Consider the following 14,306-nt stretch of genomic DNA (forward strand, 5'->3'; position numbering starts at 1 on the left):
TCCCTAGGTAACCCATTCCAGTGCTTCACCACCCTCCTAGTGAAAAAGTTTTTCCTAATATCCAACCTAAACCTCCCCCACTGCAACTTGAGACCATTACTCCTCGTTCTATCATCTGCTACCCCCGAGAACAGTCTAGATCCATCCTCTTTGGAACCCGTTTCAGGTAGTTGAAAGCAGCTATCAAATCCCCCCTCATTCTTCTCTTCCGCAGACTAAACAATCCCAGTTCCCTCAGCCTCTCCTCATAAGTCATGTGTTGCAATCCCCTAATCATTTTTGTTGCCCTCCACTGGACTCTTTCCAATTTTTCCACATCCTTCTTGTAGTGTGGGGCCCAAAACTGGACACAGTACTCCAGATGAGGCCTCACCAATGTCGAATAGAGGAAAACGATCATGTCCCTCGATCTGCTGGCAATGCCCCTACGTATACATCCCAAAATGCCATTGGTCTTCTTGGCAACAATGGCACACTATTGACTCATATCCAACTTCTCATCCACTGTAACCCGTAGGTCCTTTTCTGCAGAACTGCTGCCTAGCCATTCGGTCCCTAGTCTGCAGCAGTGCATGGGATTATTCCATCCTAAATGCAGGACTCTGCACTTGTCCTTGTTGAACCTCATCAGATATCTTTTGGCCCAAACCTCTAATTTGTCTAGGTCCCTCTGTATCCTATCCCTACCCTCCAGCGTATCGACCTCTCCTCCTAGTTTAGTGTCATCTGCAAACTTGCTGAGGGTGCAATCCACACCATCCTCCAGATCATTAATGAAGATATTGAACAAAACCGGCCCGAGGACCAACCCTTGGGGCACTCCACTTGATACCGGCTGCCAACTAGACATGGAGCCATTGATCACTACCTGTTGAGCCCGACAATCGAGCCAGCTTTCTATCCACCTTATAGTCCATTCATCCAGCCCATACTTCTTTAACTTGCTGGCAAGAATACTGTGGGAGACTATGTCAAAAGCTTTGCTAAAGTCAAGGAACAACACGTCCACTGCTTTACCCTCATCCACAGAGCCAGTTATCTCATCATAGAAGGCAATTATATTAGTCAGGCATGACTTGCTCTTGGTGAATCCATGCTGACTGTTCTTGATCACTTTCCTCTCCTCTAAGTGCTTCAGAATTGATTCCTTGAGGACCTGCTCCATGATTTTTCCAGGGACTGAGGTGAGGCTGACTGGCCTGTAGTTTCCAGGATCCTCCTTCTTTCCTTTTTTAAAGATGGGCACTACATTAGCCTTTTTCCAGTCGTCCGGGACCTCCCCCGATCGCCATGAGTTTTCAAAGATAATGGACAATGGCTCTGCAATCACATCCACCAACTCCTTTAGCACTCTCGGATGCAGCGCATCCGGCCTCATGGACTTGTGCTCGTCCAGCTTTTCTAAATAGTCCCGAACTACTTCTTTCTCCACAGAGGGCTGGTCACCTCCTCCCTATGCTGTGCTGCCCAGTGCAGAAGTGTGGGAGCTGACCTTGTTTGTGAAGACAGAGGCAAAAAAAGCATTGAGTACATTAGCTTTTTCCACATCCTCTGTCACTAGGTTGCCTCCCTCATTCAGTAAGGGGCCCACACTTTCCTTGACTTTCTTCTTGTTGCTAACATACCTGAAGAAACCTTTCTTGTTACTTTTAACATCTCTTGCTAGCTAAAACTCCAGGTGTGATTTGACCTTCCTGATTTCACTCCTGCATGCCCGAGCAATATTTTTATACTCTTCCCTGGTCATTTGTCCAGTCTTCCACTTCTAGTAAACTTCTTTTTTGTGTTTAAAATCAGCAAGGATTTCACTGTTAAGCCAAGCTGGTCGCCTGCCATATTTACTATTCTTTCTATACATTGGGATGGTTTGTCCCTGTAACCTCAATAAGGATTCTTTTAAATACAGCCAGCTCTCCTGGACTCCTTTCCCCCTCATATTATTCTCCCAGGGGATCCTGCCCATCAGTTCCTTGAGGTTGTCAAAGTCTGTTTTTCTGAAGTCCAGGGTCTGTATTCTGCTGCTCTCCTTTCTTCCCTGTGTCAGGATCCTGAACTCGACCATCTCATGGTCACTGCCTCCCAGGTTCCCATCCACTTTTGCTTCCCCTACCAATTCTTCCTGGTTTGTGAGCAGCAGGTCAAGAAGATTTCAGGATATATCAGTGAATATTTCTGATTTCAATACTATGGCCTTTCAGTTATTTCAGTGTCTGTCTAGATGCTCTTCCAATTGTCCTTTAAGAAAAATAGTATTTTTATAAATCCCAAACCCACTGTTTTACTACCCAAGTCATCCTGATCTCATCTAGTCTAGTAATTTAATGAGCTGTAAACTTTAAATTCTTACTTGGATGCACTGTTCATAGTATTGTGCAAAGGACTTTCAGTTTTGGATTGTGAAACATATGATCTTACCCTGACTCTCAAGTGACCATGACTGGAAAGTTCTGACTCATTTTGTTCTCTAGACTTGCTGAAGTGACTCACAAATCTTTTAGTGCTTCAGACAATTAGTTAGAAGCAAATTAACATCATTATCCTTGCTGTTTATACCTACTATTTTCATAACATCTCTGGTGTGTGGAGAGCTGTAAAGGCAAGTATCAAGATGATTGGACCCTAACATTAAACCAAAAATATATTATTAAAATAAAAAGACAGAATACATTAAGAGTGCTAGGGGATTACTACAGTTAATGAATCTTTCAGGGCAGGCTGCATAGTTGCACATAAGGATAAACATGCTAAAACGTGGTTGCACTTTTGATACCTGGTTAGGGGTTTATTTGTTATTTGTTTATTGGTATTTTTATTGTAAAGAAATGAAGTACACCTCGCTATAGAAACTGGGGTTAATGGGCTGTGTGGTAGAAGACAGCTTTAAAGAGATGTTGGGGGTGGAGTAATTACGAGTATTTTGCTTATGTATTTTCTTTGCTTTTATTTTAGTTTGCAAGTATGCCTGCCACAAGAAATGTGAAGCAAAGGTAAGCACCTTCCAGATATTCATTTCTCTGCTTGATAATAGTCTCCATTTATTTGAATTTTGGTAGACATTTAAGACTATATCAGCTAATCAAAATAAGAGGATTGCTTAACTAGATGCTCAGCTGTTAAGAAATAGTTAATCGTTTTCACTTCTGAAAATTCCTTCCTGTTATTTTGTCTTGTATTTGTTGCTTAACAGCTTGATCCTACACCACTGAAATCAGGATTTTTACCTTTGACCTCAATGGGAACAGAATAATGATCTCACTTCATACATCTCCATTTAATTTTAGATGAACTTACATACTATCTTATGGTAGCTTTAGTTTGATCAGAGAGAGATCTTATTAATAATTCTCCCAATGAAGCCAATGAGTATTTTGCCATTTACTTCAAGAGGGTACAGCATCTCATCCTTTATAGTCAAAGCAAGAGTGGTTTCAGTACCTTACTCCTCCCACAAGGGGGCATGGTTCAAGTAGAAAACTGCTTTCTAACTTGATTGATTATGAACTACTACACAGTTCCACAGCTAAGGAGGAAACATGCCCAATAAACCAGGTAAAGTCTGCTGTTCTGTATCAAAATGCAGAAGCGATGGGTGCTTTAGAAATGTCAAAGATAGAAATACAGATGAAAAGACAAATAAAAGCTCCATTGGCAACACAAAGATTTGAGTGTAGGAACAGTAGTGAAAGATATTAAGCCTTATTTCCCTCCCCCCACAAGTCAAGTGATAATATCCTGTTTCCATCACTGCCACTTAGTTTATCTCCAAATATATAATGTCACTAGCTTTAATTTCTTTTTCTGCTTTAATCCTGTGCTCATCTTGAAGAGGTTTTTTGGTTTTTTTTTTTAAATTATTTGATTAAACTAAATATATTCACCCACACTGATGTTTCCAAAGCCCACTGTGAGCTTTTTGTTTCTTTGTTAAATCTGGCACTAAAAGCAGTTGCTGAACGTCAACAGGACATCAAGGCAGCATAATCCAACATGGTTGTAAAAGGGCTGTTTTTCAGTAGTTAGGGATGGCAGGGGACTAATCTATGATGTGTTGGGACAATCTGAGTTTGGAGGGCAAAAATGGAAAAGAAAAAATGCACACCAAGGTGCCACGTGCTTACATGATCCTACGACGTCTTTGTGTGAGGAGCTAATTAATAATCAACACATTCACCCTTTGGGTTTTCATACAGAGAACACCTGTAAAGATCAAAAACATTATTATTATTTTATTATTACTATGATTGTGGTATAAGGATTTTATGTGTATATAATTATACCTTTGCTCAAAAGTGTTGCTTTAGAAATTTTGCTAAGGGCTAAAACCTGGCATACTGTAAAGTACTATTAAGGTTGTAAGAAACTGACATCTGGAAGGAAATTCACATTTAAGGATGACACTCAGAACTTTCCTTCCCCCCCTCTCCATTCTTAAGTACATAGCAGGAAAATTTAGATTAAAAACCAGGGTATTACACCATTCTATGTTATGTTCTGCTTTGAAGTTTGTAAGCAAGGATATTATTGAACATTTTAAAAGTGCTTCATTATTTAGACAGGTCAACATCAGTGACAGATGAAGTTGCCATTTACTGGTATTAATTTGGTTTAACAATACAGTTCTTAAATTTTAGAATTTTTTTTATTATTTCATTGCTGGAGGATTTATGTCATATTAATGCATATTAATGTCATATTATGTCATATTTATGCCATATTAATATTTCCTGAAGATTATTATTAATGAGAAGTGAATGAAACATCAAATATTTGACTTATTTCCCCTACGGCATGATTTTTAATATGAACTTCCATTTTGCACTTCTCCTTTGCTGCCCTTTTTTTCTTTTTTTTCAGTCTGGTTAGGTTACAGATTAAAATAATTCTGCAAATTGGCCCTGCTAAGACATTTTCACATTTGCAGAGATGTCCTGTAAAATTAATTGCCGTAAGGAAATACAAGATGTACTGAACCACCATTTAGCTAAGGAGGGCTGGGTTAAGTTAGTGCTTGGGGAGTAGACTTTCGGGTATTACAGTAAGTAGTAACAATGATTCAGTAGGTGGCACGTTCCCTTCCGAGTGCTGTGCTGCTGGAGGTGTCATCTTTCAAATAAAAATAGAAAACTGATGTTCTGAATATTCAATATTTTTCAGATTAATAGGGGAAGTTCTCAAAGGCATACATGGTAGTTAGGTGCCCAACTGTTGTTTGTGCCTTTGGAAATCTCTGCCAGTGTCGCATGTTATTCTACAAGAAGTGCAAAGTGTGATTCCTGCTGCTGTTATTTCAAATGAAATAGAAAAGTACAAAAAAATCAGTATTAATATAAGTCTGCAACTAAAATATTATAATTGAGCAACTACACTTTGTAACTTCAGAAGTAGTTGGATTTCAGTGGTGGATAAATGGATCCTTGTCTATACTCTCTGATCCTGCAGATCCTTCTTCCTGAAGACCTCTGTAGGGTTTCATTGACTTCAGTGGGACTCTGCATGAATGTAAGCGTTCACCCGTGAAGATATGATTGCATGATCAGGGTGCATGCCTGGGTGCCTGGGTTAAAATATATTATATAATGGTAATTGGCTTCATAAATGATTATCACAGCTGGATATGTAACTCCCTTGGTGCTACCTTAGCTCATATGTTTTGGGAGTACCCCTCTAACAAACTTCTTTTCAATAGAGAAACATACCACAAGATTTAAAACATCAGCAGTTAATCAGCTGTAAATTGCCTGGGAAAAGAGTGAAGGAGGGCAGACCCAGTTGTATTTTTGTTATGATTGAATCTGTTTTGAAGACAATAATGTTTGCGCACCCGAAGGGCCTGATCAAAAGCCCACTGAAGACAATGGAACCTGTGTGAAGTTACTGTTACAAGTGGCTCAAGCTACACAGCATCTTACTGAACCAAATCATGTTTGAAAAAAATTCACTTAAAAAACAACAGCACAAAGCATTCACCAGTAAATTAATGAAAATTTACATTGTGATGTTGTCAGAGAATTTCATTTCTTTAGTGGTATTTTTGGTATCTGAACAGTCAGAATCATCCCTTGAAGTGGAATAGATGCAGTTGTGCCATACAGTTCACATTTGCTCAGAAAGTAACTATCTGAGGAAAGGAGTAAGTGTCCAATCCTGATTCCACTTACATTACCAGCAGTTTTGATATTAGCTTCATTAGAAATAGGATCTGGCTCTATCATTTTACCAAGGGGAGAGTAAAGTATACGTGACAGGAAGGCACAGAAAATGCCTTGTTTTGGGAAACTAGACATTTTGGAATGGAATGTCTGGACTAATCTCTTAGATTGGGAGATCTCTCATTGAAGATCCATCTCCTGTTGAAGACTTTGTGCAGATCATCAGCTGGTATAACTTGTCATAACTCCATGGAAATCAATGGGGGTGATGACAGTTTACACCAGCTGAGGATCTGTCCCCTCTACCCATTACCCCCCTCCCCTCATAGACCAATGTCACTCTAAGTTGAGTTGCAATTTTTGCATGTTACAAAGTGTTGAATTTATGTGGGGCTTTAGTTTCACTATATCCAATTTAACTCTCAACAAGTTCCACGGTAGCTATAAAGTTATTAATTACACAACATTGAGAACAAAATAACAAATGCAAGTAAGCACTGAAATAAGCTTACTAGAACATAAAGGACCAACTGAAATAAATGACCCTGAAGCTGCAAAAGATGTAAGTGAGCTGTGATTAGATTATCGTAATTTTAGCCGACCACATTCAGGGCATCTTACCTCATTCTAAAATAGATATTGTAACACATGAAATGATACAGAATAAGGCAAGCACATGATGCTGATCCCAGTTCTAAAATGCCTGAGCTGTAAATGCCAAGCTAAAAAAATTCTTCTCTGTTTAATGTAGCAAAGAAAAACAAATGCAGGAGGGAGTTTAATGGTTGTCTGTATATAAAATCTTAAGTGATATATGCATATCTGTCAAGTTACTATTTTCAGTTCAGCTCTGAAGATAGGAGAGGAGGGCATTAATGGAAATTAAGTATCCACAAATTCAGAACAGATGTCAGGAAGCACTTTTTCATACAGAAAGCAGCAAATATGTGGATTGATCTCCCAGACAAGTTTGTTAAGACAAAAAACAGTGTGGTTACTTAGGACTCAAGCAGTTTAATACTATCGTGGGGGGAAATGGAGCACCAAAAAGGACTCTTCCATGACTAGTCAAGTAGCTTGTTTTCAAAAATCCCATATGTTCCTGAAGTTACCCTTGTTGAAATCTATTATAACCTGTCTGTTTATGATAAAAAATTCTCTGCTATCTCTCCACAAATAGAACATCTTTCAACTGCAGATCTCAAAGTGAACACGGGCATGTGGGAACACTTGAATTTAGACATAATTCAGCTTAATTTGATAGGTCATATTGGTTCAGATCTTAGAGACCCTATAGAGGAAATGGTACACTTCTGATTGTCTCTTTATATGAGTCTGCACAAGTGACCCACAAGGTCTGTGCAGCTTGGCCAACAAAACACATGGAAACAAGAATGCCACTCTGTAGTACTCCTCAGGGACAGCAGTGCACACCAGTCACATAACCAGCAAGATGTGGGACTGGTTTACAAGAAAGAAGGTGGGTCAAGGGAAGATCAATCGACATGGCATGCTCTTGCCCTAGGATGCACGTTTGCACAAAAGTTCATGGTGCACGGGCATTAGGCAAGAAAAGCTTAAAGCTGCCTCAGGCACCTTTAACTCATGCAATAGAAGATGTGTCCCATGGAGCTTGTACTATTATTGAGCACATGTGCTGCAGCAGGTGAGATGGCTGCATGACATCTACTTGCATATCACTCTGGACATGCTGATTTTCCTTCTGCTGCCATTATTGTTCATTTGTGCTTTTCCCACTGCTCAGCTGGGTACTTGTGCTTTCCATCAAACTGTTTCTCTTTACCATTTTCCTTACTGCCAAGCAAGGAGGCTCTGGTGAAAATCCTATGCTGTCTTTGAAAATTTTTGAATGGGGTTTGAGGGATGAGTTGGCTGACAAACAATGGTGGCACCATTGCTGATCAGCCCAGGCACACATAAGTGTGAAGTTACTCATGGCTCACCTCATGTAGCATTTACCATTCAGTTGTGTCTGCAACAGGATGTTTTTAGGGTTAACCACAGCCTCCTAAGTTGCTATTTTAACCTATAGTTTAACACTATTATTTTTTAATGAGAATAGCTCCTGCTATTTATATACTTTTAGGTATTTTCATGAGGGTGGCTTATTTTTTGGGAGGGGGAGATGAGGGAAAGAATTAGCTCTGTGAAGAAGTATCCACTACTAATATACATATACTGTATATTAAAGCTGGCTCTATCAAAGTCCCTTTATTGTTTACACTTTGAAAGAGAGCCTCATACTCAGTTCTTTTGCAGAGAACGTATTCTGCTGCTTTTACTGTATACATCCTGTTTAATTAGGATAATTAGAATCTTGTATTGCCTCAGTCTGTACAGGTTTAACTTGGAAGTGGTTCCAGATGGCTATCTGTTCAGATATATATAGTGAATTAGTTTGCTGAAGATGCAGAAGCTAGACTCAGTAGTGCCCCAAAACTCTATTCCGGGTTTTTATCTTCATTTTCCCCTGTTTCTCTTCAGTGTTGTATTGTAGTGGGATCATTTCTTCTCTCTGGCAGAGATGTAGGAATATTTATCTGTCCCAGTGAGGCCGGGAGCCTTTCACCCAACCCTCCATTCTGGGACACCATTTTCTTTTCTCCTCCTTTCTCCCTCACATTCTCACTTGTGCATATATGTGGTACAGAGCTGCAGATACTTGAAAGGCCTCATCTAGTAGCACTGACTAGATAACCCTGTACCCTTTGGAGACTGAGAATCTGTTTTCCAACTTCTGTTGTCCTATAAGTGTTTGGTCCTGATTCACTTAAGCATGTGTTTAAATCTCATTTAAATGAATGGGACTTAAGTACTTGCATAAAGTTAAGCTAATGCTCAAGTGACCTGCTGAATCTGGGTCTCAGTAGTGTGTACTATGGCCAACTTTCAGGTGAACACCTGAACTCTCTTGGAAAGCCACGCCTATGTCCTTCACTAAAAGCTGGAAGATTTGTGTTTTGACTTAGTCCAAAAGACCTTTTCATTTTTGGTTCTTTGCCAGTTCCACATTATGTTTCAGTGACACAAACATTATACAAGTGCAGATGGTTTTATAGCTTCTCAAATACTTTGTAGTAGATTAGTCTATTTTAATTGTACAGAGGTTCAACTGTACGTGCCTTCCCTTTTTTCTTCATGTAGGAAGCCATCTACACATCTCAGTGGAGTGCAGATTAAATCAAAGCTCTGGGATTTGTTATTAATGACCTAAAATCCTTGTTCAGACTAATTTCCTGAGCTGTAGCAAGCCACTTTGCCATAGCCACAGCCAGACCAAACAATGTATTACTTCCAAAACTTTTGGTTTATTTTTCCTTTCCTTTCCAGAAATGTTAAATCTATACTGTGAGTCTACTGACTCCTTCTGAAAAAGGCCATCAAAAAATCATAAAAGCTAAACATTCAGAATCCCACTTGACACACTCTCGTTCACTCTTGTCATTTTTGTCAAAGGCCGCATTTTTCTAATAGTTTTTTTCAGGGTTATTTATTTCGGAAAACATCATTCTTCCTTTGACCCTTCCTTCCCTTTTTCACCGTTTATGCTGGTGACTAAAGGGAGTTGGAAGAAGGCCTTGTTTTCTGCCCCTGATCCCTAGGGACCTTATGTTCTGTTTTCACTTGATAAACCCTTTAATGACCCAGGAAAGATACAGGTTTTTTTTGTTTGTTGGGGGGTGGGGGAGCTTGAGAGAGGGAGAGAAATTAACGGAAATGGAAATAGACAAACAGAAAATAATATGTAGCATGAATTAAAATAAAACCAGCACAAACAACAAAATGCAGGGAAAAGAAAGCAGTACAAATAGTAAAATAAACAAAGATTTCTGGTTGGGTATTACACCCTGCTGTACCCCAGAATAGCAATCCAAAAAACTTACCTTCCCCCCCCCCCAAAAAAAAAAAGACAGAGAAAAGAAAAATGATGGAAGACATGCAGTTATGTTGTCAACCAAAACATGTAATAACCATGAACTGGTTAGGTCAGCAGCAGTGTTCATAAAACGTGATAATAGTCCGAATGGCAGATATATAGCAGTGGGCCCTGAGTAGTTGCTCACACCAAGCGCTGTGTACTCACATATGCACATGCAGCCTTGAACAGGAACACTGAGTCCAGGGAGCAGGAACCAGGAAACAAAACAGGAACAGGGAGGAGGAAGGCAACATGCATACCAGTCATGATGTTGTGTTGGGTCTGCTATTGTAAATTTAAATTGCTTTACTATTGCAAATAAAGAATTGCACAAGATAAAGCTAGAAGAATATGAATGGGTTTTTTCTAAAGAGTGTGAGTGATTTAGGAGTACAAATCCCATTGATTGTCATTGACTTTCAAAGGGATTTGTGATCCTAAACCACTTAGGTAGGGGGGCTTGTGGTAAGTTATTGCCTGGCACTTTTTGGAGCCAGATGGAAAGACCCTGCTTTGCTGCTTGTGCAGGAATGAGGTGGCTCCTGATTCTCTCTTTTCCCCTACCATCCTTGTCAGAGCACCTGAGCAAAACAGAGCAGGATTTATCCCTTAGATTATCTTCATGAAATTACATAAAAATACCAAAGTAACCTTAAATATAATAGTTCCTAGCAAGTGGCTTGTAGATCATCTCTCTCTCTCTCTGTAGTGTATTTATGCACATACACAAATACTGGAACTCTCTTATAGTGAAGTCATTTTTTCATAATGACTTCTCTCTAAACAAAAGTTTGCTATAATGACTATAATTCACTGTACCCACCATAGCCACTATAATTCTTGGAAAGAGTTTGGAATCATCAATTTATCTTAACCATAAACAATTAACTGTCAGCATGTTCCACAGCATAATTTGCACAGACTAGGTAACTATCAAGAATACACTGGCTTCTTACTGTTCTAATATTAACATTAGTTTCATTTAACTTGTGGTTGTTGGTGTATTTGCAGGTCTTTTCTCCCAACTAAAAAAAAAAGTATAAATAGAAATATGTTGTATACAAGTATCATACTTTTTGTCCTCTTTTGCCTTCAGAAATATGAATCTGTATTTATTTTCCTTCATACCATTAAGCCTCTTGTTTCAAGCCACTGTTTGGATTAAATCCTGCTCTCAGATGTACATGTTTGGCTCCCATGTTTGGCTACATATTTGACTTCAATAGAACCTTTGCGTATGCAATTATCTTCTCCTCATAGACTTTGTCCTTTATCTCTGCTCTGTGCTTATAGTTGTTTTGCATTTTCATGAATTTCTGCAAACAGAAAGTAGTCCGTTTTCAGCTCTATCGGACGCTATCTATCCCAGGTAACATATTACCTAGCTATGGTATATTATATATCCTAGGGGACTATAATACGTATTTGCTCATTGGTGAAGCACACAAAGCAGCACCTCTCTAGCCTTCAATTATTGTTGTGATGAAGCGTTCTTTTACTTTGGCGATATTGAAGAGGATTGGAAAAATAAATCAAGCTGAATCCATCTCTTGTTAGTATATTAGGTTACCTGAGGAAGGAAAAGTTTAGGGAAAAAGTTCTTAACAGTAGGTACAATGGAGCTGTGGACTAGACTGCCAAAAGAGAGGTGGCTCAGGCACCTTACACTTCAGATATTCAAGAAGAGATAAGATCAGATCTAATGGTATCATGGCCTGGGTTTCAGAGATGATCCTAAATTCACTGGCTAGATGGATACCGTTGGAAGATTATATTAGTTTTGTCTATGTTCAGATTGTTTTAGGTGACCTGGGAAACCACATCCATTTTGCTTGCATTTATCACATGTAGTCTTCTGGAATTGTATGCTTGTAAGCCGTGGCAGAATTTGGCCCAGTATGTTCCTATGGGCACTACATTATTTGGAAATGGAAATAAGTATGGTGTCTTGAATGACACTGTGTCAATAAGTTTTGACTTTTTAATAGTGAATGCAGGGTACGTTTTCCCTTTTTATCTGTGTACTGCTCCTGTCAATGTGAATGGCAGTCATAGTATGTATGTGGGCAAAGGAGAGGATAGTTCTTGGATGTTTAAACAAGTATAAAAGCAGGATAGAAACTGGTATAGAAGCTTTTATGCTCAAATGACACCATATGTTGCTTCTCAGAAAGAAGACCACTACTCTAATGACAGTAGAGTCAGATGCCAGTTTTAACTAAAAGCTTTCTACTTTGTTTCACATTTATATTTAGTAGCATTTCACCATTGAGACTTCTTCCTGCGTCAAATTTCAGGCAATGATGCTGAGCACAACAAAGATGTTTCTTTTCTGGAAGAGACATTTTAAAACCTCAGGTTTCAGAGGAACAGCCGTGTTAGTCTGTATTCGCAAAAAGAAAAGGAGGACTTGTGGCACCTTAGAGACTAACCAATTTATTTGAGCATGAGCTTTCGTGAGCTACAGCTCACTTCATCAGATGTTTACCGTGGAAACTGCAGCAGACTTTATATATAAATATATATATAATATATATATTATATATTATTAATATATATATTATATATATATATATATATATATATATATATATATATATATATAGTCCCCTTTGTATATAAAGTCTGCTGCAGTTTCCACGGTAAACATCTGATGAAGTGAGCTGTAGCTCACGAAAGCTCATGCTCAAATAAATTGGTTAGTCTCTAAGGTGCCACAAGTCCTCCTTTTTTTTTTTAAAACCTCAGTAACTGGAACCTGAAGATTCAAACTAGACACTCCTGCTTTCAGTATACCCTCACAGGGTTTGAACAGTCATTAATTTATTATTGTTTTAAAATAACTTTTCTTTAAGAGCTGGTTACACTGAAAGTCAATTTGGTTTAGCTTCACCTGAAACATAAAGATGGTCAGTGTTTACATGTATTCCTGTACGCTATTGTTATAAGGTCAGATTAAAGCGATTAACAGCAGAATTGTGTGAAACATGGAGGTTTTGCTTCTCACAGATTTGTGTGACATTTTCCTTTGTTTTCAATACTCTCATGGGTTCAGCCCCTTTTGTCGCCTATGCTACAGTTTTTAGGTTTGGGATTAGAATATGAATCCAAGACTCAGATGAAGGCTTGCCCAAAACTGTTAAGTGAAAGCCACATGAAACTCTGACTTTTGAATGGTCTCAACAGGAATCCATCAACCAGAACAAATTCAATGAGGTTTGCAAACTTTAAGAGCTTTTACCCTGTGGTTTAGAGTTTATTACCAAATATAGAACCAGGTTAGTATTGCATGGTTTTGGGATTGAGTGAGAAATTATGTTTATTTCCTATCATCCTCAAAGGATTACAAAATTTTACTCCATTTGAAAATGGCCTTTGGATTTTGCAGGGCTGCCCACAGAAGTGATTCTGCAAGGCAATATTAGATTCTACTGTCTGCAAAATGTTTTGTCCTCCATTAGATTTAATGTCATTCTAATGAACTGTTCCGACTGAACACAAACTGTCCGGAATAGAGTGACATAATGATTTGAAATTGCTTTCTATGGGCATAAAGACGGCATTGTTAAATGAGCAGATATGCCATGCTGGGGTTGTACATTGAATGGTTGGTTGCTGTGCTTTCCTCAGATTGAAAAAAACATTTTAAAGCTGATTATTTTTGTTAAATCAAAAATAATTTTTAATCTTACTTTTTAAGACAGTAGATGTCTGTTTTGTGTAAAGGCCCAACTGGTAATTGTACGATTTCTAGGCTTTTTATCAGCAAAATGACACCACCTTCCTAAATCCCATAGCTGGGGAGTAAAAGGTCTTATCTGCATTGTTTTTTTTCTTCCTGTAAATTCAAGTGTACAGATTACTTTTCTCCAACATGAAGGATCTGCCATCAACACCTACACATTTACACTGTCTGAAAACTGCTTTGTTTTTGGTGAATTTGAGGATTGTTGAATTAAGTGATTGTTCCAGGCAACAAACACATTGACCCTGCTGTTTTCTGCCCTACACTAATCCACTCTGTATAGACATGGGAGACCTAATGCAGGCTTCCCTCATTAAACAGAAATTCTTTATCACAAGGAAAAAGAGAATTTCTCAACCTTGTAAAGGGCATCACGTGGGATCAAAGGCAGGAATGATGCGTTTCACACTGTTGTTGCCTGGAATAATCACTTAGGGCATGTCGTAAGCCATGTCACATTTGAATCCTGGTT

At 38.7% G+C, this 14,306-nt stretch overlaps 1 protein-coding gene across 12 annotated transcripts in view; it reads left to right on the forward strand.

The window, feature by feature from the left end:
• Window positions 1–14,306, forward strand: part of TNS3 (tensin 3) — a 418,803-nt gene that overhangs the window by 181,328 nt on the left and 223,169 nt on the right. For 10 of the 12 annotated variants that reach the window (XM_078851678.1, XM_078851681.1, XM_073332748.2 and 7 more), the window contains one exon: window positions 2,950–2,987. In XM_078851678.1, coding sequence (XP_078707804.1) covers window positions 2,950–2,987 — 38 coding nt within the window. Of the gene's footprint in view, window positions 1–2,949; window positions 2,988–5,479; window positions 5,500–14,306 lie in introns of those variants that run through there. The other 2 variants (XM_073332752.2, XM_073332744.2) reach the window with 2 other exon arrangements.

The sequence above is a fragment of the Lepidochelys kempii genome, chromosome 2, assembly GCF_965140285.1.
Source record: "Lepidochelys kempii isolate rLepKem1 chromosome 2, rLepKem1.hap1, whole genome shotgun sequence".
Classification (NCBI taxonomy): domain Eukaryota; kingdom Metazoa; phylum Chordata; order Testudines; family Cheloniidae; genus Lepidochelys; species Lepidochelys kempii.